Source organism: Uranotaenia lowii, chromosome 3 (assembly GCF_029784155.1).
Source record: "Uranotaenia lowii strain MFRU-FL chromosome 3, ASM2978415v1, whole genome shotgun sequence".
Lineage (NCBI taxonomy): Eukaryota > Metazoa > Arthropoda > Insecta > Diptera > Culicidae > Uranotaenia > Uranotaenia lowii.
Window position 1 is genome coordinate 266,869,318 of NC_073693.1, and position 26,102 is coordinate 266,895,419.

The 26,102-nt window shown below is 38.6% G+C and overlaps 6 protein-coding genes across 6 annotated transcripts in view; 4 read left to right on the forward strand and 2 right to left on the reverse strand.

The window, feature by feature from the left end:
• LOC129758177 (probable serine/threonine-protein kinase DDB_G0282963) overlaps positions 1-26,102 on the forward strand; it is a 425,584-nt gene that overhangs the window by 122,245 nt on the left and 277,237 nt on the right. The window contains exon 2 of the mRNA XM_055755638.1: positions 6,890-7,648. Coding sequence (XP_055611613.1) covers positions 7,162-7,648 — 487 coding nt within the window. The 5' untranslated portion in view covers positions 6,890-7,161. The remainder of the gene's footprint in view (positions 1-6,889; positions 7,649-26,102) is intronic.
• Positions 11,779-12,397, forward strand: LOC129758201 (histone H2A). Its single transcript, XM_055755659.1, has one exon. It carries the CDS (start codon positions 11,779-11,781, stop codon positions 12,151-12,153), a length of 375 nt encoding a protein of 124 aa, XP_055611634.1. The 3' UTR covers positions 12,154-12,397.
• Positions 13,929-14,246, reverse strand: LOC129758208 (histone H4). The gene has a single exon (XM_055755666.1). It carries the CDS (start codon positions 14,238-14,240, stop codon positions 13,929-13,931), a length of 312 nt encoding a protein of 103 aa, XP_055611641.1. The 5' UTR covers positions 14,241-14,246.
• LOC129758191 (histone H3-like) lies at positions 14,559-25,748 on the forward strand. The gene is made up of 3 exons (XM_055755649.1): positions 14,559-14,889; positions 15,525-15,537; positions 25,175-25,748. Exons 1-3 carry the CDS (start codon positions 14,559-14,561, stop codon positions 25,485-25,487), a joined length of 657 nt encoding a protein of 218 aa, XP_055611624.1. The 3' UTR covers positions 25,488-25,748.
• Positions 22,601-23,530, forward strand: LOC129758195 (histone H2A). Its single transcript, XM_055755653.1, has one exon. The coding sequence runs from the start codon at positions 22,601-22,603 to the stop codon at positions 22,973-22,975; it is 375 nt and encodes a 124-aa protein (XP_055611628.1). The 3' UTR covers positions 22,976-23,530.
• LOC129758206 (histone H3) lies at positions 24,457-24,876 on the reverse strand. The gene has a single exon (XM_055755664.1). The coding sequence runs from the start codon at positions 24,865-24,867 to the stop codon at positions 24,457-24,459; it is 411 nt and encodes a 136-aa protein (XP_055611639.1). The 5' UTR covers positions 24,868-24,876.

A 26,102-nucleotide genomic window follows, 5' to 3' on the forward strand; every position in this document is an offset into this window, starting at 1 on the left:
ACCGTTAGCCGTTGAGTATGGAGTTAATTGGTTTATTTTACGTTTTTTTGTGCTAATAAGTGTTCCGTTTGATGCTTTACCGATAATAGAGTGCCAATGTGCTCATTATAATCGTAAAGGTAAGGAATGATAAGTTACGCAGATAATGTGAAAAATATATTTAAATAATTTTTGGTAAATTTTTGTAAAATCGCAATTAACATTTCAGTATCGAATGATAATTAAAGCGAATGCGCCAGTATCATTGTTATTAGAGAACTGAATTTAATTTTCTGATACAAAAATTCTTCCAATTAAAATATATTCACTTTTGACGTCCTTTTGAGAATTCGATAATTTTTTTTCTTTAAAAGAGGCTTTTTATATAAAAAAAAAGTCTTGCAAAATATTTTTTATTCATTCAAAGTTTTTTTCATTGTTTCAAGTAAATTGGAGAGTAAAATTTTTGAAATGTTTTCAGAAAACTGTCCAAGTTGACAATTTTAAACTATTGTATTTTTAGGTTAAGAACACGTTGAAAGTGTAGGTTCATAACATGTATGCGGTAACCCTGTACTGTTTTAAAAGAGAGCTACTTAACACATTAACCCTAATCCGCTGTTGAGTGTCAATATGACACTATTGGAAGTTTGGCGGCTTGTAACTTAATTCGGGTGCATCGAAATAAACCAAATTCAACGAGGACCCTCAATGAATTCTTGAAATCTTCAGTTTCGGATCATTACTTTTTTAAAGACGCACCCTGATAGCACAGGGAAAAATACCCTAATCAGACGGTGAGTGTCAATTAGACACTTTTCGCTTAAAATCTTTAAAATCGCTTTTGGCTACTTAATGAAACGTAGAGTCCACTTCTGATTGCCAAATTGTCTTTACGTTGCCCTTCTTTTCCTAAATTAATCATGACCAAACGGTTACGAGTTGCAGATAGTATTCGACATTCTGAGCAACTTTGCGGAAGACAGTAACCCTCTAGACCCTTCAATTGGCGGAGATATATTTTTGGCCACCAGTTTGCATGGAGATGCCCTATAGTGCACAGTCACACTCATAGAGATTGAATATTATTCATTTCCATGCTTTCTTGTTGAAATGAGAATTTTAGGCGCTAGAAGATTATTGCACAAGCCTATTTAATTTATATTAACTCTATTCCGCTCTTGAATATCAATATCACACTATTGAAAATTTGGCGGCTTGTTTCTTTCAGCTGCATCCAAATTAAACAAAAATTTCGGATCCTCAATTAGTTCATGAAATCTTTAATTCTCGCATGAGCTTTCATTTCATCGTATGAAATATCTTAATAATTCTCCGAAAACTGCTGCAAAAGTTATTAAAACAACTTTAAAATTTGTATTTCACATATAGGATATTGTCCAGGCTAGAAAAATTCTAAATGGAAAGAAGTGGCGACTAGTTTATTTCTGTTTTTTGTATTTTTTCGTAATAAAACTGTTTATTTACATTTTATTTCATACGACGTAATGAAAGCTCACGCGAGAATTTTGCATCATTACTTTTCTTATGGAGGTACCCTGAAAGTCCAAATGAAAAATCTTCCTAATCACACCTTGAGTGTCCATTAGGGTGGCCCAAAATTGTACTATGTCAGGAATTTTGGGGGCTCAAGCTTCAAATGATAGCTTAATGTGTAAGAAACAATATTTTGTATGGCGGCGACTCAGAAAAATGATGTTTAGAGGTCGCACTGATTCGATTTTTGGAAAAAGGCAATTTTTTCGACATTCTTGATCTTGAAAAAGTTCCAAACATGTGTCTCTAATATTTTTTAAATTTTTTTATAATGTATGTTTTAAACTAAAAATTTATTGGGACTGATTTGGACTCTCAATTTGTATGTATGATTTTTTAAATTACGCAATACTATGAATTTTTGTAAAAAAAATAATTAAAATGAACATAAAAGTGTACTTTGGTTTTAGATTTTCAATAAACATTGAATTCAAAAGATGCGTGACGTTATGATTTGAAACTTTGCAGAAGAAAGTGTATAGCTATGACTTGTCATTTCAAAGTAATTCAAGTTTCACTGTGGAAAAAAGTCACCATTTTCAAATTTTTGCTAAGAATTGCTTTATATTATGCTGTGGATGAGTTTCGAGCAATCTAAGAACCAAATAAACTCCTGATATCAGATTTTTCCATCCTTTTATCGATCCTTAAACCACCACAAAGAACCATTCCAAGTTTCTAGATTTTTTATTGATTGAAGGTCGTGTTACCCCATACTTGGGTGACGGTTTGAGGAATGTGTTATGGCTACAACCACTAAATAAATTTAAAATTTAAATCTAGAAACTAGTCATGCTTGTTAAGGCTGATTCAAGGATCGATAATAGGATGAAAAATTTTGAAATCAGAAGTTTGGATTGCTCGGAACTCATCCACAGCATAATATAAAGCAATTCTTTGCAAAAATTTGAAAATTGTGACTTTTTTCCACAGTGAAACTTGAATTACTTTGAAACTACAAGTCATAGCTATACACTTTCTTGCACATCATAACATCGCGCATCTTTTGAATTCAATGATGATTAAAAATCTTAATCCAAAGTACACTTTTATGTTCATTTTAATTATTTTTTTAGCAGAATTCATAGTATTGCGTAGTTTAAAAAATCGTACGTACAAATTGAGAGTCCAAAACAGCCCTAATAAATTTTTAGTTTAAAACATACATTATAAAGAAAATTTAAAAAATATTAGAGACACATGTTTGATACTTTTTAAAGATCTGAAAATGTTATTAGGACGAAAAGTCGAAAATATGGAATTTTTCCATAAATCGAACCAGTGCGACCTCTAAACATCATTTTTCTGAGTCGCTGCCTTACAAAAGTTTGTTTCTTATACCCTTAGCTAACATTTGAAGCTTGAGCCCCCAAAATCCCAGACGTCGTACAATTTTGGGCCACCCTAGTGTCCATTTGACACTCCTCTTTAAAAATCGGTTTATCTTTCTTGTTTCTCCATCGATTTTTACAAAATTTATAGTTTTGTAATGCAACTCAAATGTGATTCTCAGACAATATTCAGCTTCAACACATAAATTTTCCGTTATCCAAAGTCTAAGAAAAAATCCGAAAAATAGGCTTCGGAAAACAGACTTTAGATCAACTACGAAATGCTCGAAAAAAATTTTACTTAGTATTCAAGAATGCTGAAGTTGGAAGCTATACGTTGCGCAGGATATATTTTTTTGATTTTATAAGATCACGACCACCAAAAAATTAAAAAGTTGGTTTAAAAAACGTACTTTTCAATCAATGAACCGTCAAAATTGATTCAGTCAGATAAATTTTCCAAAGTTGGCGTAATTTAACATATTTTGGCATATTCGGATTCTCAAAATACGAATCACAGAATTTTTGACGTATTTCCTAGAGTTTTTAAAATTAATTAAAAGGATTTAATTTAGAACTAATTGAAAAAACAAACATCAATTTTCTTAACCTTAGATAGATTTTAACGCTTCTGATGTGATTCGATGTAAACTTTAAATTAAAAAAATGTTTTACTTTCCTCTTGTATGTTTAGAAAAAATGCCTAGATTTTGTTCAGATTTGCCCTATTTTTCCAAATTTTCGGAAAAAAATCAGCCAGAATCGCCCGGCCGTGCGATGCGGTTATTTGCTTAAGATCTTCGTCTTTTCAACTACTATTTAAAAGATATCTTGCTCCAATTCGACCTTCATCTAATTCAATATCAAAAGAGCGATTTCAAATTGCTTGACATCTGTTTCGAAATGTTTTGTCCTAAATTTCACTGGAATTCATTCTCATTTTACAAAACACCCTAGAAGTCACAAGTCCAGTTCGTTAAGTGAGTGATGAAATTTTGAAAACCGTCCGATCTTTCAATGAAGCGTGCTTAAATGAAATAGAACTCTTGAAACCCACCTATCCAAGATTTCAAAAGTTTAATTTCGATCAGACTCATTCTTGAAGAAGATCTTATGCATTAAATATTTGGTTGGAAATAATCGACTCTTAAAAATGATAGGCATTTAGACGGTAGAAATAGATAAGGAATTTGAAATAATGGCTTTTGTTTTATTTCTTCAAAACTCGCCAAAATATTTTACCGAATTATGCCTAAATATTCGTTTCACCGAATAATTGAAAAGGTCAAAATTCAGTATTCGACCGTTCGCCGATTACCGTTACATATTCGATACATCTTAATCTGAACCGAAGACTATCACCGGTTAAAGGGGTTAGGTTTTTTTATAACAGACTAGCTGATCCCATACGAACTCCGTTTCGCTTTCAACTTGGAAAATGTCATGAACAGTTTGTTTGAAAGTCAATTGCCAAGCATTTTCCAGATGCACTTTTGAATTCATTGTTAAGTAATAATTGCAAAAATATTGGACGATCATTTTGTCTGTCATCTCCTACTAAATTTGAAATCAGGAATAAATTGATCGTGCCAAAAAAAACTCTTATACAATCTTTGATATCTGAAATCAATTTCCCTCCCCTCAAAACTCCCGTGTGCCAATTTTCAAAGCAATCCGTTGCATAATAACGTTAATGTTGCTAAAAACAGTGAAAAATAAATCTATAAGGACGACCCCTTTCATCGACCCCTGGCAAAATATTTGACATCTGAAATCGATTGCTTGTCCCTGAAAACTACCGTGGGCAAATTTTCATACCAATCCGATGCATAATATCACCGATATAGCAAAAATATTGAAAGGTTAATATGGACGACCCCCTTTGCCGGACCCGTACACTGAATTTAATACCTGAAATCCATTGCTCGTCTCTCAAAACTCTCGTATACCAATTTTAGTCTGAATCTAATGATTAATAATGACAATATCGCATCAACAGTGAATAGTTAACATGGACGACCCCTTTGGCCGACCCCTGATTTTAGTTTGGATAAGTGAAATCAGTTGTTTGTATCTAATAACTCCTACGTGCAAATTTTCATCCCAATCCGATGTATAAAAACATCAATATCACTAAGACACTGAAAATTTAATATGGACGACCCCTTTCGCCGACCCCTTACACTAAATTTGATACCTCAAATCGATTGCACGTCACTTAAAACTATCGTGTACCAATTTTCATCTGAATACGATGTGTAATAAGGTCAATATCGCAAAAACAGCGAACAGTTAATATGGACGACCCCTTTGGATGATCCCTTACACATAAAGTGACAACTGAAATCGATCTCTCGTCTTTCAAAACACTTATGTGCAAATTTTCAACACGATCCGACGAAAAATAACGTCAATATCTCGAAAACAATATTTGTCTTCTATGGACGACCCCCTTCAGAAGGGGTCATCCGAAAATCTAAAAACATTTTTCATCCTTCCCGGTCCTAATGAGCATCCATGCCAAATTTTAGACCTCTAGCCCTTAAGACAGCTGAGTCTATAGAGGACAAACAAACAAACAAACAAACAAACATACAGAAATTGCTTTATATATATATATATATAGATTTGATCATCATTTAATTACAAATTCAATTATAATTTAGATATTTTTCTGAAAATCAGTACAATTCAGGACTTTTCAAAGATTATTTTTCGAAAATCGGAACAATTAAAGTGTTTTTGAAAAATCAGGTCCAATGCTGAAAAATCAGGACACAGGGCATCTCTACAGTATGTTTCAATTTCCTTCGCCATGGGTGCCACAGGATCAAGAATACAAATTTTGGCAAACGGCACATATGATTTTGCCTTTTCTCTAAGCTTCAGTCTCATTTTGGAGGAACAAACTAAAAGTTCTTTAAATAAGTAAGGTTTCTGTGTAAATTTGGGCTAGGAATGCCCTGAAAAATGGCTGGACCAACGTTAATAAATCTTTGCACATGGCAGCCCAGTCCTTTGGAGGATGTGTCAAAAATACAGTTTCACGGTGAATTTCATTAGCCTAGTAATGCTACCTAGCTACAATGAAGCTACCTTTAAATCTGCCTAGATTCATGGCAAGGCCATTTTATTGCGACTCAGATCTCATCCGAATTTTGTGGTTGATCCGGGCAAAATAAAATAATTCCATTTGCATGAATCGCAACCGCAAAATTTTAAATTTATCCCTGAAGAGGGTAGAATAAATTGAGACAACTTCGGTGTCCTTGTACGACGGAAGTGGGACCTGGTAAGACAATGAGAGAACCTGAAATGAAAATAAAATCATTAATAAGCTCAAAAGTATGCAATGAATTGATCGACTTCCTGCAGAATTTCATTTCTAATAAAATTTAGAAAAATAGTTCAATGAATAAATTTCAGTATAACAAACATGGAAGGAAATCTATTAAAATAATGAAAAACACAACACTATTTGATTCTATATTCATAAATCTAAAAGAAATCTAATTCAACTAATGACTGATGTTATGCCTTCTTCCGCACGGCAGTTGCAGAAGGAAAAAATAGTAAATAACCATTCCTCATTACCATCAATATACAGGCTACTAATGAAATTCCACTAAATTCTTCCGGATCCATCAAAACACTTCCGCAAAAGTAAGATCCATGAAAGCGATTGGCACCCGCACATTTGTCAACAAAATCATCCCCTTCTAATAGTCAAACTGGGGAAATGGGTGCCATAATGTGTTGTTTGTTGTTTTGTTCAGCATCACTGAAATGGATAAACAGTTCGCTTCTCACTTAATTAACTAGTAGGAGCTCCGATAGCTCAAGTTTCTTCAAAATAGCACTTGCTCGGCCCCGGTGTGATGGTATTGGCCAAGCTCGATTTGCTTTCGCCTTCCTTCTTGCTACTATATTTCCCATTCCAGCTAGCAAATAACTCACCGATCTTCGTCTGGAAATTCCTATTCTAATATTTTTCTTCATCTCATTTTCCCGGTTCTTTTCAGGCAATCAACGGAGCAATTAGGGGAAAACTTTCGGTCGCAATCAACTTCCTCCCAGAGTGGCCAATGGGAAGATCAGAGGCAGCATTCAATCGTGGTACTGCTAGAAAATTTCGGAACCGGGAAAGTTTCCTCCCTCGATAAGCTGCTTTTTCCCGGCTAAGTCGTCTCGCAATCCGGAGAAGTTGGAAAATTGCTTTCCAATCCGGAAGTGGAAGCCAATCGGGCGGAAGAATCTGAACAAATTTTAAACTAAAGAAGAAGCAGCAAGGAGGATGCGAACCAAATTAGCCCGGCAGTTGCTCTTTCGGGATCCGGTCGAAATGTGGCTCTGGTCCGCCACAAAGCCGGTTAATTATTTTAAGTTTGCCAATGGGGCGGCAAGTGATAGCCGGGCTACCGGATTCGGTGGGGCACTTCCGTCGTCGTCCACGGGGAGAGGTTTCAATCTGACGATTCTAGGGGAAGGGAACGATGGCGCCGGTGGGCAGGGATTTGTGGTGCTGGGTGAGGGTGAGGGCTCCAGTGATCTCGAAAGTGAAGAAGATCAGCTAATAACCGTTGCGCTGAACAACTACTGGGCCCTGTTGGCCATCGTGCTGGTCTTCGGGACCGCTGCCGGTAACATACTGGTCTGTCTGGCCATCGTTTGGGAACGGAGGCTGCAGAATGTCACCAATTACTTCCTGATGTCGCTGGCCATAACGGATCTCATGGTGGCACTTTCTGTGATGCCGCTCGGAATCTTGACGCTGGTGCGAGGTGAGTGATTGACAAATTTTCTTTACTTGAGTCTATTTGGTATTTAATTTTGAAACGGAAAAAACAATAAACATCAAACAAGATTCGATTGAAATTTCTAATAAATACAGCTCAATTTTCAACGACGACGCACCGATAAAGATGGACACCAATTGTTAGAAGTCTTTGAAGCTTACTCAAATCAAACAAGACAACTGTAAAAGAAGCACACAGTAATAAAATTCGTTAGCGTAACATAGTGAAGTGAAATTGGATGGTGAAATATTGTGAAGAGCACCTATATTTTTTTATTTGATTCCTATAATTTAATAGAGTTGTTTTGAAGATGGTTGAAATGGATCAGTAGGCCGAAATGTTTGAAAAGAAATCTCCGGAAAGTATCAGGCGAACGAACAACCCAATCGGTGGTGATCAGAACTCGCTGAAACACAACGTTATCAATATTGAAAAACGTTGAAATTTGCAGGAAAATTAAACAATAACTTCAATTTATCTTCTGATCTGTAGCATGGAATTGTCCCCATGTTTAAAACCCAAATTCTTACGCTCGATATATTTTTGATTGTACCGTAATCGATTTACAACTGTTTTTATTTCAATTTGTTTTTCGTCAGCAACAAAATACGATAAAAGACCACTGTAGAATATCACGCAGAGAAACAACATTTTTTTGCCCAACTTTGAAAACTGATTGGAGAAGGACTCATCGCAATAAATATTAAAAAAATTTTCGTCTCAAGGCATTTTTTTAGATTCACGGTGATTTGGTCAGACAAATTGACAGTAATTTGAGTTCGATGGTATGACAAGGAAATGGTAAATAATAAATCAAAAACTTTGAATTCATTCGGCTGCCCTTTGGATTTAAAAACACACCTGCCAGATTTGAATGAGTGATGTATTGTCGAAACACAGTTGGTGTGTTTTTCAACCCAAACAACATCTAAACGAACTCGTGAAGCAAACATTGACAATATACTTGTTTCTAACACTTTTTTGTTTTCAATTTAATAAATGGACCACTTATCAACTGTTGAAAAACGATTAGTTTTAGACGTTGTATGGAGTGGGACGTTGATCGTGTACTTTTTTGCTGTTTATTGATTCAAAACAGTGTCTTTTCATCGTACGATATAAATTCAAGTTCAATGAACTAGAAAAAAAGCATCAACCAACTCTAAGCAATCATATTGGTCGTCCTGAAAAGGACGGTTTGGTTGTTTGGTAGAGACGATTCCAGTTTAAGCCTTCTTTTCGGTCTTCTTGGGCAGCAGAACGGCTTGGATGTTGGGCAAAACACCTCCCTGAGCGATGGTGACGCCCGAGAGCAGTTTGTTCAACTCCTCGTCATTGCGGATGGCCAGCTGAAGATGACGCGGGATGATACGGGTCTTCTTGTTGTCACGAGCGGCGTTTCCTGCCAATTCCAGCACTTCAGCTGCCAGATATTCCATGACAGCGGCCAGATAGACGGGAGCTCCAGCTCCGACACGCTCTGCGTAGTTGCCCTTGCGGAGCAGACGATGGATACGACCAACTGGGAACTGAAGTCCGGCACGAGATGATCGGGACTTTGCCTTTCCCTTGACTTTTCCTCCTTTGCCGCGGCCAGACATTTTGATGAGTTGAGTTTAAAGTAGCTTTTTACAAACGAGCTGATGAATGTAGAATGTTGGCAATCCAAAGAGGGTCGGTGCTTATATACTCTTGGCAACCCTGAGCTCATGCAGGTATGTCTATGGCGAACATGAAGCATAAAGCAAAGGAGGCAATATGCTTACCCTTGACGCAGCATAAATAGGGTGAAAAGAAACATAAGAATGTAGGGGAAAACGACGGAATCGAAAACAACTACAACGGTTTCGAATGAGGACTGCCTGTTTAAAAGCAGCTGCAACCCAAGCCGGAATCATCAGTTTCGTTTCGAATATAACACAAACAACTCTACTACAATGGCACCGAAAACCAGCGGAAAGGCCGCCAAGAAGTCCGGCAAGGCCCAGAAGAACATCGCCAAGGGTGACAAGAAGAAGAGGAAGGTCCGCAGGAAGGAATCCTATGCTATCTACATCTTCAAAGTGTTGAAGCAAGTCCACCCTGATACCGGAATCTCGTCCAAGGCCATGAGCATCATGAACAGCTTCGTCAACGATATCTTCGAACGTATCGCTGCTGAATCCTCTCGGCTGGCTCACTACAATAAGCGCTCGACCATCACATCCCGCGAAATCCAGACTGCCGTCCGTCTGCTGCTTCCGGGAGAGTTGGCCAAGCACGCCGTTTCTGAAGGAACCAAGGCTGTCACCAAGTACACCAGCTCCAAGTAAATGGCTTCAGCATGCACTATTCCTAAACGGCCCTTTTCAGGGCCACAATATATGTATGTTGAGAGTCGTTTTGCTTTTACTTTCAAATTTATGTTTAATTTTGTTATTCACTCTTGTGACGATATTCTAGACAGTAGAATTTTATGTACATGAAGGTGGATAGTCAGCATTAGCTGTGCTTTCTAAGATACAGTTTTAAAATCGTTAGTCTGGGGCATACACCTAGGCAGAAACTGCGGTGAATTCGTGCACCCATGGTGGATAATTAACAAACAAACATCGTTAGTCTAAGGCATATTTTAAGGAAATTATTTATGATTTAGTGGAAATGTTTATCAAATTATCACGCTTTAGTATGCAACTTTTGAAAACACTTGTCTAGATCCAAACTAAAAGCCAATTGATTATTTTTTATTTTATCATTTGAACGCCCAACCCTTACTTTAAAATAATAAATGACATGAAAAAGAAAACAATCTAAGCAGATGGCTTGTATATTTTGTATGATGGTATTCTACAATACAAGATTTGAGCAATATGAATTTTATCGTTTGCCTGTTGGCTTGAAGAAATGTATCTGGAAATTTTCAAAGGACGATGATTGTAGCAGACAAGCATAGCACAACATGGGCGATGCTAATACATCTGCATAAACTTCATCCATTGCTATAACAGTCATTTTTCATTCCGGAAATCGGAATAAAAAATCGCATGCGACATTACAAGAGGATCTACAAAGTTAACTACCGTGAACTGATAGTAAACGTTAACACACTTACTTGAATGAAAATACTCTAAATTCATGATAGATTTGAATAGATGAAGAGACACGACTCTTAATATTAATATATTGTAGCCCTGAAAAATAATATTAAAGGAACTACAAAACCGTTCATTGCAATAAATTATTTGAGAAAATACGCATTTATTTAGAGAAGAGGGGTGCCCTGCTTGCTCATAATGCCCTTATCCCCCAACGATGAGTGTTAAAATGAATCATCTCAATTTGAAAAGACAAAGCGACAGGACTCTCAACAAAAAAAATGTTGTGGCCCTGAAAAGGGCCGTTTGGAAATCATTGATGGTGAAGCCAATTTACTTGGAGCTGGTGTACTTGGTGACAGCCTTGGTTCCTTCAGAGACGGCGTGCTTGGCCAACTCTCCCGGAAGCAGCAGACGGACGGCAGTCTGGATTTCGCGGGATGTGATGGTCGAGCGCTTGTTGTAGTGAGCCAGCCGAGAGGATTCAGCAGCGATACGTTCGAAGATATCGTTGACGAAGCTGTTCATGATGCTCATGGCCTTGGACGAGATTCCGGTATCAGGGTGGACTTGCTTCAACACTTTGAAGATGTAGATAGCATAGGATTCCTTCCTGCGGACCTTCCTCTTCTTCTTGTCTCCCTTGGCGATGTTCTTCTGGGCCTTGCCGGATTTCTTGGCGGCCTTTCCGCTGGTTTTCGGTGCCATTGTTGAGTTATTTGGGTTAGATTCGAAACGAAACTGATGATTCCGACTTGGGTTGCAGCTGCTTTTAAGCAGGCAAAACTCACCCGGAACGTGTTTTTGCTATCTTCGATTCCGTCATTTTCCCCTACATTATTATGTTTCTTTTCTCCCTATTTATGCTGCATCGAGGGTAGCATATTGCCTCCTTTGCTTTATGCTTCATGTTCGCCATAGACATACCTGCATGAGCTCAGAGTTGCCTGGGGTATATAAGCACCGACCCTCTTTGGATAGCCAACATTCTACATTCGTCGTTTCGTTGGTGTCAAGCTTCTCTAAACTCAACTCATCAAGATGTCTGGCCGCGGCAAAGGAGGAAAAGTCAAGGGAAAGGCAAAGTCCCGATCATCTCGTGCCGGACTTCAGTTCCCAGTTGGTCGTATCCATCGTCTGCTCCGCAAGGGCAACTACGCAGAACGTGTCGGAGCTGGAGCTCCCGTCTATCTGGCCGCTGTCATGGAATATCTGGCAGCTGAAGTGCTGGAATTGGCAGGAAACGCCGCTCGTGACAACAAGAAGACCCGTATCATCCCGCGTCATCTTCAGCTGGCCATCCGCAATGACGAGGAGTTGAACAAACTGCTCTCGGGCGTCACCATCGCTCAGGGAGGTGTTTTGCCCAACATCCAAGCCGTTCTGCTGCCCAAGAAGACCGAAAAGAAGGCTTAAACTGGAATCGTCTCTACCAAACAACCAAACCGTCCTTTTCAGGACGACAAATACAGTTTGTAAGAGTTTCGTGATACTTTTGAAAATATCCAATCATCTATAACGTCAGTTGAATCGATGCAGTCTTGCGTGATGAGCTCCGTTTTATTTTAAAAACAAGCTTAATTTTATGATGGTTTTTGATATAAGGTTCATTATATTGTTGGCATCACAATATGTTCTTCTTTAATAGGCTTATTGAATTAGTTGCAAATAAATAATTTAAAATTTTAAGTTACCCATTAAATGCTTATCGGTTCTGTAATAAGCTGAACAGCTTATTTAATGTAATAATGTAATGCCACGGCCAAGACCGCCAAGAAAGCCGGCACCGTGAAGAAGGCTGCTGCCCCCAAGAAGGCTGCTGCCAAGCCAAAGGCCGCTGCCAAGAAGCCAAAGACCCCCAAGAAGCCTGTTGCCAAGAAAACTGTGGCCAAGAAGGCTGCCGCCAAGAAGTAAATTGTTTCTGAATTGATCAATTCAACTAAACCAACAGAATCAGTCCTTTTCAGGACTACCAGTCATATCTTACAAGAGTTTTATAAATGAAATTTTTCATTGACTTGATTTTGTTTTTGAGCTGCACTCGTCCGGTCCATAACAGAACATGCTGCGATTGGATCTTAGAAATCTACCAGCTGTAATGGATCTCAAGATTGAGCGCATTTTAAAGCGTTTTTTTTTAAGATTCGCCCTACAACATCTGCCATGAAATTATCCTGAGGATCTTCCCGCTTATTCTAAACGTTGCCAGATTTTGGGTATTTATACACTGGAACGCCGTCGAAGTATTCAACAGGCAACATTCGTCGCTTAAGTATTCAATGGAAAAGTCCATTCACAACGCTTGCTGGGAATGCTATTGTTTTGTGTGCCATCAAGAACCTTACGATCTCACTCGTTGCTATTAAATCAAGTCTACCGAACATCCTCGAGCCTATATTGAGACATTAAGTGTGATGAGTGTGATCCCTGGACGCTGAACATTTGCACCAATTTCATGCCTACTAGCCGATTTACTCGTTTATTTTGTCCGTCCAGTTTATGCCAATCTATCTAATCGTCACCATTTTGTCGCTTCTACGCTGTTGTTCTTTCCGAAGGATTAGAATATTGTGCGTATACCATTCGGTTTGTATTGGGTATTTGCTAGTTTTCAAATGAAGATACATCGTGAATTGAACTGCTACCTTTTGGGTTTAAAAATGTGCCAGATTGATCTCGGAGGGATGATTATTACGGCAAAATGAATTCAAACGATAACTTTTTGGTTTAAAAATTTGTCCAGATGGTTTCCAAAGGACGATACATATTGTATTACCTGTTAAAGCATGAAAAAACGGTAGCATAAACGTTACCTAGCCGCAATCTTTCATTCGTTTTTTTTTTCTAATAATTGAGCAAGCTGAAATAGTGAAGATGAACATTTCATTGTTTAAACTGCTTCAATCAGAATAAAAAAATTAAAATAAAATATTGCTGGTGCATGCCATCGTAGTACAGTTCAGTATAACTTCGCTCAAAAAGTTTGATCGAGCCTAAATGATCTATTTACAGTAAAATATTCATAAAATGATGCTGATCTTATACTGAAATTGATACAAAACAGATAAGATTCACTTAGCTACTCTTCCTTTTTTGCGTTGTACAATAAAAAACTCAAGTTGATCTCCTCCTAAACACCTTTTGTGGCCCTGAAAAGGGCCGTTTTGATAGCATTTCATTGATGGCATGATTTAACCTCCGAAACCGTACAGAGTGCGACCCTGGCGTTTCAAGGCATAGACGACGTCCATGGCAGTGACGGTCTTCCGCTTGGCGTGTTCAGTATAGGTAACAGCGTCACGGATCACGTTTTCCAGGAACACCTTCAGAACACCACGAGTTTCCTCGTAGATCAAACCGGAGATACGCTTGACTCCTCCACGACGAGCCAGACGACGGATAGCGGGCTTGGTGATTCCCTGGATGTTATCACGCAAAACCTTGCGATGACGCTTGGCGCCACCCTTTCCTAGACCTTTTCCTCCTTTGCCGCGGCCAGTCATTGTTGAAGATTTGAGTTAGGTTGCTTACGAACGGTTGAAACGAAACTAATGCTTAACGGACTATGAGGGTCCTGCTTTGATATGATTTCCTGAGGGTAGACTTTCGAGCATTCCGTTATGCTGCTCCTTCGCTTGAAGAGCATAATGTTGCCTGGGTTAAGGGGAAGTTTCCCTTCCCTGAAAAAAATCATAGCATCTGGTGTTAAGGCGGGAACATGTTCCTCGAGCAGAGGTATAAATATGTATGCTCTTAACTGCTGAGGGTTATTCTGAAATCGTCGTTTCTCTTGATCATTTCTCAAAAATAATTCAACCACCATGGCTCGTACCAAGCAAACCGCTCGTAAGTCCACCGGAGGAAAAGCTCCTCGCAAACAGCTGGCCACTAAGGCTGCTCGTAAGAGTGCTCCAGCCACCGGAGGAGTCAAGAAGCCTCATCGTTATCGGCCAGGAACCGTTGCTCTGCGTGAGATCCGTCGTTACCAGAAATCCACCGAGCTGCTGATCCGCAAGTTGCCCTTCCAGCGTCTGGTTCGTGAAATCGCTCAGGATTTCAAGACCGATCTGCGTTTCCAGAGCTCGGCCGTCATGGCTTTGCAGGAAGCTAGTGAGGCCTATCTGGTTGGTCTGTTCGAGGACACCAATCTGTGTGCCATCCATGCCAAGCGTGTCACCATCATGCCAAAGGACATCCAGCTGGCTCGTCGTATTCGTGGAGAACGTGCTTAAATTCTCTTCTTTGATCCAACAAAAAAAAAACGGCCCTTTTCAAGGCCACTGAATTTTGTTATTGAGAGATAGTTATGAATTTTTATGTTTTTGAATTTATTGTGTCTGAATGTTGTATTTTTGGAAAACTAGTTTTTATTGAAGAGCCTTATTTTAAAAGAAACCAGACGACTTTAGTTATATCTCAATACCAATAATCTTTGGTTTTCTCGTTGATGTTGATCGGTGACGTTCAGATGAGAAGGTGTGCTTTATTTTTAACGTTTCAGTTCACGAATTTTTTCATGTTGTCTCGATAAAGTCATGTTCAGGGCGCGAATGGTTTGTTGTTCCCCCGTTTCAAGCGTGAATTTGAAGGCCTTATGCAGGATGTTAGGTTCCTCAAAGATCAGATCTACAACACTTTCCCTGGCGAATACAAAACACGTAGCCTCCGCGAAATATTTTTTTCGTTTCTAACGTTTGATGCATCTTTGTTCTTATTTTTCCATGCAGATTGAAGCAACGCATCCCGATATAGAGGATCCCATGGGTACACCGTGTATCTCTTTATAGTAGTTGTTGTGTCATTTGAAGAAGGAAGATTTAAGGACAACGCTGAGGGCTTGTTGTAGGAAAGCAAGGAAAAAACAATATCGTTAAAGTATTTCTAAAAGTTGTTCAAGAAACGATTTCTTATAACTTTGTATGGCTTAAAATCTTTTATGCTATGTACAACGCAGGATTGCAGTTTATGCAGGATATTTCGTATAGGTGTAATGAGTCAATCGGCTATGTCTATCGGTGGATCCCGATAAAGGAGCGTTGTTTTTGTTGTTTTTTTTTTCTAACTGAGAAACATCAAAAATATTATAAACATAAATCAAAAATGTATCCTACAATTAATCTTGAAATTTAAAGTATGAATCTTGTCCATGGAAGACTGTATCGATTTGTCTGTGAAGTTATAGATCATTTGATTGATTCAATCGATTGAATCTTCCTGAAGCGTTAAGTTGAGATGCGAATGAAAAATCAAAGTATCAAAACTCTTACAAACATTATTTGTCGTCCTGAAAAGGACGGTTTGAGTGTTTAAGCAGATGCGATTCCAGTTTAAGCCTTTTTTTCGGTCTTCTTGGGCAGCAGAACTGCTTGGATGTTGGGCAAAACACCTCCCTGAGCGATGGTGACGCCCGAGAGCAGTTTGTTCAACTCCTCGTCATTGCGGATGGCCAGCTGAAGATGACGCGGGATGATACGGGTCTTCTTGTTGTCACGAGCGGCGTTTCCTGCCAATTCCAGCACTTCAGCTGCCAGATATTCCATGACAGCGGCCAGATAGACGGGAGCTCCAGCTCCGACACGTTCTGCGTAGTTGCCCTTGCGGAGCAGACGATGGATACGACCAACTGGGAACTGAAGTCCGGCACGAGATGATCGGGACTTTGCCTTTCCCTTGACTTTTCCTCCTTTGCCGCGGCCAGACATTTTGATGAGTTGAGTTTAGAGTAGCTTTACACAAACGAAACGACGAATGTAGAATGTTGGCTATCCAAAGAGGGTCGGTGCTTATATACCCTAGGCAACCCTCAGCTCATGCAGGTACTTATGTCTTGGTACTTATGTCAAACTTGCACTTATGTCTTTGATAATTTGCATTCCTCTCAAATATCTCAAAATCTCAGGTTTACTTCAGGAATTCGTGTTCATAACACAAGGCAGTCTCATCACCTTCTGAGAAGTAATTCGTCAACAAGCCTAGGCCAACATAGGATTTCTTTTGTCGGACCTACGAAGTACAATAATCTACCCGCAGAGTTAAAGATTATTAATAACAGGAATATTTTCAAGACCAAACTGATGCAACACTTTAAGAACTTATTAAACCAATAAACAACGAATCACCAAACTAGTTTTTTTTTTTTTAATTTGTATAGAATAATTGATTTTAACTTGTTTGTCTGTAGTTTAGTTTAATGTCACCTAATTTTAACTTTTAGTTTAATTTATTTTAATTTATTTTAATTTTTTTTAACTTGTTAATACTCTTCAATTTCTTCCATCGAGAAGTGGATCTCTTAAAAGGAAAACTTTTTTCCACTGAGATTCACTGTATTTGCTTATTTTTTATTACATTCTTCCGCGCCTTAAAGTTAAAATATATTGTGTTCTCAGCATGCGTAAATTTTGTGTTTTTGCTCGCGTTTTTTTTTAAATTAAATTTAACCTGTTTGCTGCCAGACATGCTGAGAACTGAAGTGTCCATTACCAGGGGGCTCTTTTGAGCTTTTTGGTGTGGGGGAGTGTGGCGGGCTTTAAAAAAAAAAAAAAAAAAAAGGTATGTCTATGGCGAACATGAAGCATAAAGCAAAGGAGGCAATATGTTTACCCTTGACGCAGCATAAATAGGGAGAATAGAAACATAATAATGTAGGGGAAAACGACGGAATCGAAGATAGCAAAAACACGTTCCGGGTGAGTTTTGCCTGTTTGAAAGCAGCTGCAACCCAAGTCGGAATCATCAGTTTCGTTTCGAATCCAACCCAAACAACTCTACTACAATGGCACCGAAAACCAGCGGAAAGGCCGCCAAGAAGTCCGGCAAGGCCCAGAAGAACATCGCCAAGGGAGACAAGAAGAAGAGGAAGGTCCGCAGGAAGGAATCCTATGCTATCTACATCTTCAAAGTGTTGAAGCAAGTCCACCCTGATACCGGAATCTCGTCCAAGGCCATGAGCATCATGAACAGCTTCGTCAACGATATCTTCGAACGTATCGCTGCTGAATCCTCTCGGCTGGCTCACTACAACAAGCGCTCGACCATCACATCCCGCGAAATCCAGACTGCCGTCCGTCTGCTGCTTCCGGGAGAGTTGGCCAAGCACGCCGTCTCTGAAGGAACCAAGGCTGTCACCAAGTACACCAGCTCCAAGTAAATTGGCTTCACCATACACGATTCCTAAACGGCCCTTTTCAGGGCCACTACATAGTTTGTCAGGAGTCATGTCTCTTTTTGTTCTTATGTAAAGACCTATCAGTCTAACATCCATTATTTTGAAAATTATCGAAAAAATGTTGTTACGGAAAAGCGTTAACAAGGGGTGGAACAAATTGTCATTTGATTTCCTGCGTACAGTTTTTCAGGTGAACGCAATCTTCATAAATTTTCATCATCAGTTTTCGTTCAATGTTCTCCTGCTGTTTGACGCTCTCTTCTCAAATCATATCATAGGGCCGGGATTTTCAGAGACTTGCACAGTTCGTTTGTTGTATATTCGGCAATTACTTCTCGAGACCAATCGATCCTAATCTTCGGATTTCGTCAGTAATTCTTCTTACGAATCCATTCTCTTTAACGTATCATCCAGCAGTTATTAACAGGATATATGGTAATTCATTTGACATTTATTTGATTGTATTCTTGTTTGGATTTCTATGGTGAAATTATACCAAGTTTTGCTTTCATACCATACGAGCAAAATTTGTGTGCTAACCTTAAACCTTATTAAGCCACAGATTTCAAATGCTCTAAGAGGTCGTGCTTCGTCATTTAGCAACATTTAGCTTGACGGTTGACATTAAAGATAATTGCTGAGTCCTCATATCGTTTGTACGAACGTTGGATTTCGTGTTCAGTAATACGTCGTGAATAAATAGTGTTTTTAAAATTGGTTCTGTATTCATAGCGCTAATTTTAATTTTCATTAAGTAAATCCTTAATTTTACATTTTTAGCTTACGCCACTTCTTTAAAAAAAAAACAAAATCACTTAAGAATTTTGATTGCCGTTATAAATGTTGACTGGAATATTTTTAGTAGTAATAGTTTAAATGGCATTTTGGTAAACGTTATGACGAAAATTCTTGAAGAAAGAATTAAAGATTTAAGGGGGGGGGTAGGGTCTAACGGGTATAAAAAAACACCATTTTCACGATTTTTTTCTAGAGCTATCGTTCAAACAAATGTATTCAAATTTTTTGCATTATACAAAGCATTGTTAAAAGAACATTTAGTAATTTTTTCGTAGAAAAATATTGAAAAATGAGCCGGTGACGGAGCATTTTCGAGGATGCCTTTTAGAAAACAGGATTTGCGGTGGACACTGTATCTCAGCACAGAATCATCTGAAGTCAAAAAATCAGAGCAAAATATTTTTAATAGATATTTTTCTGGACCCCAACGTTTTTATTTAACTTAAAAATATTTTTATGAAATTTTTGTGACTGTTTGAAGTAAAAACTACGATTTTTCACGAAAAAATCCGCCATTTTTCACCTCTAAAATCTCCCCAAAGTAAAAAAAATCAAAAAAGAAAAACGTTGGGGTCTGGTATTTTATATGTAGAAAATATGTTCCAAATTTGAAAAGAATCGGATAAGTAGTTTTCAAATGACGATGTCCACGGACTTTAAAAATGTGCTTTCGAGAAAAACGCGTTTGAAGTTTCTGCTCTTGCTTTCTTGCAGTATAAGATAGGAGGAGATAAAGGCCTATAACCTCTACAGTTTTGCTTCAATTGACTTGAAAATTTGACACAACATTCTTGAAATGTTTTACAATAAGAAAATGAAAAAATAAAAAAATCGATTTTTTGAAAGTGTTAGACCCTACCCCCCCCCCCCCCTTAATTTGAATTACGGATAGATGAAGCAGATGAAAATTCTTAACGGTGTTGAAATTGTGCGTATACCCTTCGGTTTTATATGTTTTCTAATAATTTTCAATGGACGATAATTGGCATGATGAATTTGAACGATTACTTTTGGGGTTTCAAAATGTGCCAGATAGTTTTCAAAACATGATCATTATTACCAAATGAACTTCAACGACTACCTTTTGGGTTTTCAAATATGCCAGATGGTTTCCAAAGAGCGATGAACATTGCAACTCCTGTATGCCATACAGTGAGGGGCAAAATAAAGTGTCCAAATTATTTTTTTTCAATTTCTTTTACTTTTCTGGTTAAAATTCAAGGAAAACACATCGTAATCATTTTTAAAATATTGTTTATTATGTTCTTTTCAATTTTTGTTAATGTTGCGCTGGAAAAAGAAGAAAGTTTTTCTGATAGATAAAAAACAGTCAATATTCCAAAAAAAAACAGGGGCAAAATAAAGTGTCATGGCTCTGCAGGAAGCTAGCGAGGCCTATCTGGTTGGACTGTTCGAGGACACCAATCTGTGTGCCATCCATGCCAAGCGTGTCACGATCATGCCAAAGGACATCCAGCTGGCTCGTCGTATTCGTGGAGAACGTGCTTAAATATTCTTCAATCTTGGTTCAACAAACAAACGGCCCTTTTCAGGGCCACCAAATTTTTCTCTTGGAGTGAGTTATGAATTTTCTGCCGATTTATTTTCTTAAAATCTTTCACATGCATCAATTTAACCGAATAATTCAAATAGTTGTTTTTGAAGGCAAATGTCTAAATAGCACTCAATACGAAACAGTCTCACTGTTCAGTTTTGCAGTATTAAGATTGAAAGAGTAATTCTCAAAATCGACCCAACATTCTTTTTTGAAACATTGGTAAATCTATAAAATCATTGATGGATACTGTCATCTTCTTTGCTCTTTTCATAACCAAATTTCCGTTTGTAGATCATGATTATGACCAAGTGGATATGAACTGTAACAAAAAGCTGAACCGACGATAAGGGCTTTTAAAAGTTGTAACGTTACGTTTTCAAATTTCAAATTTATTATTGCAATGTTCTATTGTTTATACAAGACCTAAGCAAAAATTAAAAAAAAAATGTGTATTCAAGTACTTTAACCCATTCGAGACGGAGACCTTTTCACGACATTCGAACTCATAGTACTTTACTGTTAGATAACTTTTCTGTCGTTTGATTTTCATCAAAACCATTTCCTAATACATTTTGCCTTACATTTGAGGATTTCATTGGTATAAGAATATTGATTTTCCGAGCAGTAGTAAACTCACAATGAAAGATTGTTCTGACAAAGGCACAAAAATTTCATTGCACACACGGTGTGCAATCGGTCTCGAATGGGTTAATATACAAAATGTGTATATCAGTGCTTAAATTCCACCGTAGAAGTTTTGACTCTGCATTTTAACAGTTCGAATACAAGCCAACAAACCGTTGAGCACTGTTGCGATTCAAAGCGTCGGTATTTGAAAAGCAAAATGGCGATGCATACGGCGTCCCTGTTCAAAGCTTAGGAAGGTCGATATGTTGAACCAGTCATGTGACTTCTATACAAAATGACTAACTATTGCCGTGGGTAGCGCTGTTTTGGCTCTGAAATTCTGCGTTGTAATAATTTTTCTTGTTCTTGCCGTTTGCCTTGTGCTTCTTCTACCATAAGCGCATTTTAAAAAAATCTTTTGAATAATTTTTTCTAGATCTTTTTTTATCACATCATCTTAGTTTTAAAAAAACTGTCAACAAAGTTCATTCAATCATAAAATTTCCAACACGATGTATGATTGCGTGTATTGATTTAAAAGAATTTTGAAATTTTTCTCAAAGATTGATAGGTACCGATGCAAAAACTTACATGTGAACTTTAAAATTAACACTCGACCGGCAGTTTTTTTTTTAATCGGAAGAAGTATTTCGAGATTCGCGCTCGATTTTGCCAATTTTCCGAACGATGTCTGATTGATTCAGCTCTTATGTATTTTATCTATGGCAGTTGGTAAGAATGACTAAGATTAATCGTTTATGCGGGCTTTTGAAGTTTTTTTTTTTCATAGAAATATGCCACTAAACTGAGAACATTTGTTTCAAAATAATCGAAATACTCATATCAATATCACTTCTAAAAACTTTTCTAGAATATTTTCAAAATAATAGATGCTAGACTGATAGGTCTTAACATAAAAATAAAAAGAAACATGACTCTTGACAAACTAAGTAGTGGCCCTTAAAAGGGCCGATTGGAAATCATTCGTGGTGAAGCCAATTTACTTGGAGCTGGTGTACTTGGTGACAGCCTTGGTTCCTTCAGAGACGGCGTGCTTGGCCAACTCTCCCGGAAGCAGCAGACGGACGGCAGTCTGGATTTCGCGGGATGTGATGGTCGAGCGCTTGTTGTAGTGAGCCAGCCGAGAGGATTCAGCAGCGATACGTTCGAAGATATCGTTGACGAAGCTGTTCATGATGCTCATGGCCTTGGACGAGATTCCGGTATCAGGGTGGACTTGCTTCAACACTTTGAAGATGTAGATAGCATAGGATTCCTTCCTGCGGACCTTCCTCTTCTTCTTGTCTCCCTTGGCGATGTTCTTCTGGGCCTTGCCGGACTTCTTGGCGGCCTTTCCACTGGTTTTCGGTGCCATTGTAGTAGAGTTGTTTGGGTTAGATTCGAAACGAAACTGATGATTTCGGCTTGGGTTGCAGCTGCTTTTAAACAGGCAAAACTCACCCGGAACGTGTTTTTGTTATCTTCGATTCCATCGTTTTCCCCTACATTATTATGTTTCTTTTCTCCCTATGTATGCTGCGTTAAGGGTAAGCATATTGCCTCGTTTGCTTTATGCTTCATGTTCGCCATAGACATACCTGCATGAGCTCAGGGTTGCCAACAGTATATAAGCACCGACCATCTCTGGATTACCAACATTCTACATTCGTCGTTTCGTTTGTGTAAAGCTACTCTAAACTCAACTCATCAAAATGTCTGGCCGCGGCAAAGGAGGAAAAGTCAAGGGAAAGGCAAAGTCCCGATCATCTCGTGCCGGACTTCAGTTCCCAGTTGGTCGTATCCATCGTCTGCTCCGCAAGGGCAACTACGCAGAACGTGTCGGAGCTGGAGCTCCCGTCTATCTGGCCGCTGTCATGGAATATCTGGCAGCTGAAGTGCTGGAATTGGCAGGAAACGCCGCTCGTGACAACAAGAAGACCCGTATCATCCCGCGTCATCTTCAGCTGGCCATCCGCAATGACGAGGAGTTGAACAAACTGCTCTCGGGCGTCACCATCGCTCAGGGAGGTGTTTTGCCCAACATCCAAGCCGTTCTGCTGCCCAAGAAGACCGAAAAGAAGGCTTAAACTGGAATCGTCTCTGCTTATACACTCAAACCGTCCTTTTCAGGACGACAAATACAGTTTGTAAGAGTTTCGTGATACTTTTGAAAATATCCAATCATCTATAATGTCAGTTAAATCGATGCAGTTTTGCGTGATGAGCTCCGTTTATTTTATTACAAGCTTAATTTTATGATGGTTTTTTAGATAAGGTTCATTATATTGTTGGTATCACAATATGTTCTTCTTTAGTATGCTTATTGAGTTAGTTGCAAATAAATAATTTTAAATGTTAAGTTACCTTTAGATGCTTGGCAGTTCTGTTATAAGCTGAACAGCTTATTTAATGTAATAATGTAACACAGAAACAGTTCAAAAAAAAAAGTTCAAGTTTCTTGATTGAATCTTAAACCTTGTGGAGAGTTATCATTTAACTATGATTGTTTAATATAAAAGAGAAACAAGAAAATCAACATGAGGCTAACTGGAAAAAGAGCTAAACTGTTACGAAGTGAAATCTCAGAGCCAAAACAGCAGTTCACGGCCCTTTTTTATTTTGTATGGAAATCATGTCATTTCTTGTCAAACATTGAGCAGGGATGCCGCGTGCATCGCCATTTTGCTTTTCAAATTACGACGCTTTCAATCGCAATAACGGTTAACGGATTGATGGCTTGTATTCAATAAACTGCAGCTTTTTAACTATTATGAAGGAATTTAAGCACTGATAGGCCTTTCAGGCCCGACCAGACATGTTGGGCAAAGTTATTCCGAATTGTACTACCATGCCATGCATCAGCAATATTTGATTTCATTCATTCGGATTGGAGCAAATCTTACAGCAAAATGTTAATCTTACTATTTGAGCATGTCTTGTTATTATCAAAAATAATTTGAGTTCAAGATGGCGACATTTGTTCATGCTTCCTATGTCACACAGGCATGGCAATATGCATCGTCCTTTGGAAACCATCTGGACATATTTTTAAACCAAAAGGTTATCGTTCGAATTTAGCATGCTGTAATAATCATCCTTTCGTAATCAATCTGGCAAATTTTTAAACCCAAAAGGTTGCCATTCGATTCATAATGCATTCTTAACCGTATTTGGATTCTTTCTTATTGGAGAATGTCTTATAACTCACAACGAAAATGATTTCTTGAACTTGCAGCTACAATTAAATTGTTGAAAAATAAAAGTAACAAACGTAACATTACAGCTTTGAAAGACTAGACCGCAAGTAAATCTGCACCGAAAACTGCACGCATAAATATGTCTCGGTTGTATTTGAAGTTTTTCTGAGCGATAACATGTCATCATTTTGTTCTTTCGCATTGAAAGTTTCCCCTCATGCCACGTAAAACCACGCATGGTCTAATATTTTGTGATGGTAACTACAACTCTATTTGTAACTACCACTAAAAATTCACACCTAACTCTTAAATAGAAAATTTGGTGGCCCTGAAAAGGGCCGTTTGTTTGTTGAACGAAGATTGAAGAATATTTAAGCACGTTCTCCACGGATACGACGAGCCAGCTGGATGTCCTTTGGCATGATGGTGACACGCTTGGCATGGATGGCACACAGATTGGTGTCCTCGAACAGTCCAACCAGATAGGCTTCGCTAGCTTCCTGCAGTGCCATGACGGCCGAGCTCTGGAAACGCAGATCGGTCTTGAAATCCTGAGCGATTTCACGAACCAGACGCTGGAAGGGCAACTTGCGGATCAGCAGCTCGGTGGATTTCTGGTAACGACGGATCTCACGCAGAGCAACGGTTCCTGGCCGATAACGATGAGGCTTCTTGACTCCTCCGGTGGCTGGAGCACTCTTACGAGCAGCCTTAGTGGCCAGCTGTTTGCGAGGAGCTTTTCCTCCGGTGGACTTACGTGCGGTTTGCTTGGTACGAGCCATGGTGATAGAATTGTTTTCGAGAAACGATGAATTCAGAATAACCCTCAACGGTTTAGAGCGGACATATTTATACCTCTGCTCGAGAAACATGTTCCCGCCTAAACGGCAGATGCTATGCTCTTGCATGGAAGGGAAACTTCCCCTTAACCCAGGCAACATTATGCTCTTCAAGCCAAGCGAAGCAGCAGCATAACGGAATGCCCGAAAGTCTACCCTCGGAAAATCGTATAAAAGCAGGACCCTCATAGTCCGTTAAGCATCAGTTTTCTTTCAACCGTTCGTAAACAACCTAACACAAATCTTCAACAATGACTGGCCGCGGCAAAGGAGGAAAAGGTCTAGGAAAGGGTGGCGCCAAGCGTCATCGCAAGGTTTTGCGTGATAACATCCAGGGAATCACCAAGCCCGCTATCCGTCGTCTGGCTCGTCGTGGAGGAGTCAAGCGTATCTCCGGTTTGATCTACGAGGAAACTCGTGGTGTGCTGAAGGTGTTCCTGGAAAACGTAATCCGTGACGCTGTTACCTATACTGAACACGCCAAGCGGAAGACCGTCACTGCCATGGACGTCGTCTATGCCTTGAAACGCCAGGGACGCACTCTGTACGGTTTCGGAGGTTAAATCATGCCATGAATGAAATGCTATCAAAACGGCCCTTTTCAGGGCCACAAAAAGTTTTTTGGAGGAGTTCTCTTGACTTGAGTTTTTTTTATTGTATAACGCAAAAAAGGAAGAGTAGCTTAGTAAATCTTATCTGTTTTATACTAATTTCAGTTAATGATAAGCATCATTTTATGAATATTATACTGTTAATAGATCATTCAGGGCCGATCAGACTTTTGGGCGAAGTTATACTGAACTGTACAAAGATGCCATGCAATAGAAATATTTTATTTTAATATTTATTCGGATCAAAGCAATTCTTACAACGAAATGTCCATACTTTCTACTTCAGCGTGCTTAATTATAAGTGAAAAAAAAAATTCTTATGCAAGATAGCAGCTAGGTAACATTTATGCTGGCGTTTTTTCATGCTTGCTATGTATCACAGGTATTGCAAAATGCATCTGGACATATTTTTAAACCAAAAAGATAACGTTTGATTTCATTTTGCCATAATAATCATCTCTCCGAGATCAATGTGGCACATTTTAAAACCCAAAAGGTAGCCGTTCAATTCATGATGTATCTTCATTTGAAAATTACCAACTACCCAATACAAACCGAATGGTATAC

What these genes read in the sequence shown, in the direction of transcription:
- LOC129758201 (XM_055755659.1), top strand. Translation starts at nt 11,779, where the DNA reads ATGTCTGGCCGCGGCAAAGGAGGAAAAGTCAAGGGAAAGGCAAAGTCC.
- LOC129758208 (XM_055755666.1), bottom strand. Translation starts at nt 14,240, where the DNA reads ATGACTGGCCGCGGCAAAGGAGGAAAAGGTCTAGGAAAGGGTGGCGCC.
- LOC129758191 (XM_055755649.1), top strand. Translation starts at nt 14,559, where the DNA reads ATGGCTCGTACCAAGCAAACCGCTCGTAAGTCCACCGGAGGAAAAGCT.
- LOC129758195 (XM_055755653.1), top strand. Translation starts at nt 22,601, where the DNA reads ATGTCTGGCCGCGGCAAAGGAGGAAAAGTCAAGGGAAAGGCAAAGTCC.
- LOC129758206 (XM_055755664.1), bottom strand. Translation starts at nt 24,867, where the DNA reads ATGGCTCGTACCAAGCAAACCGCACGTAAGTCCACCGGAGGAAAAGCT.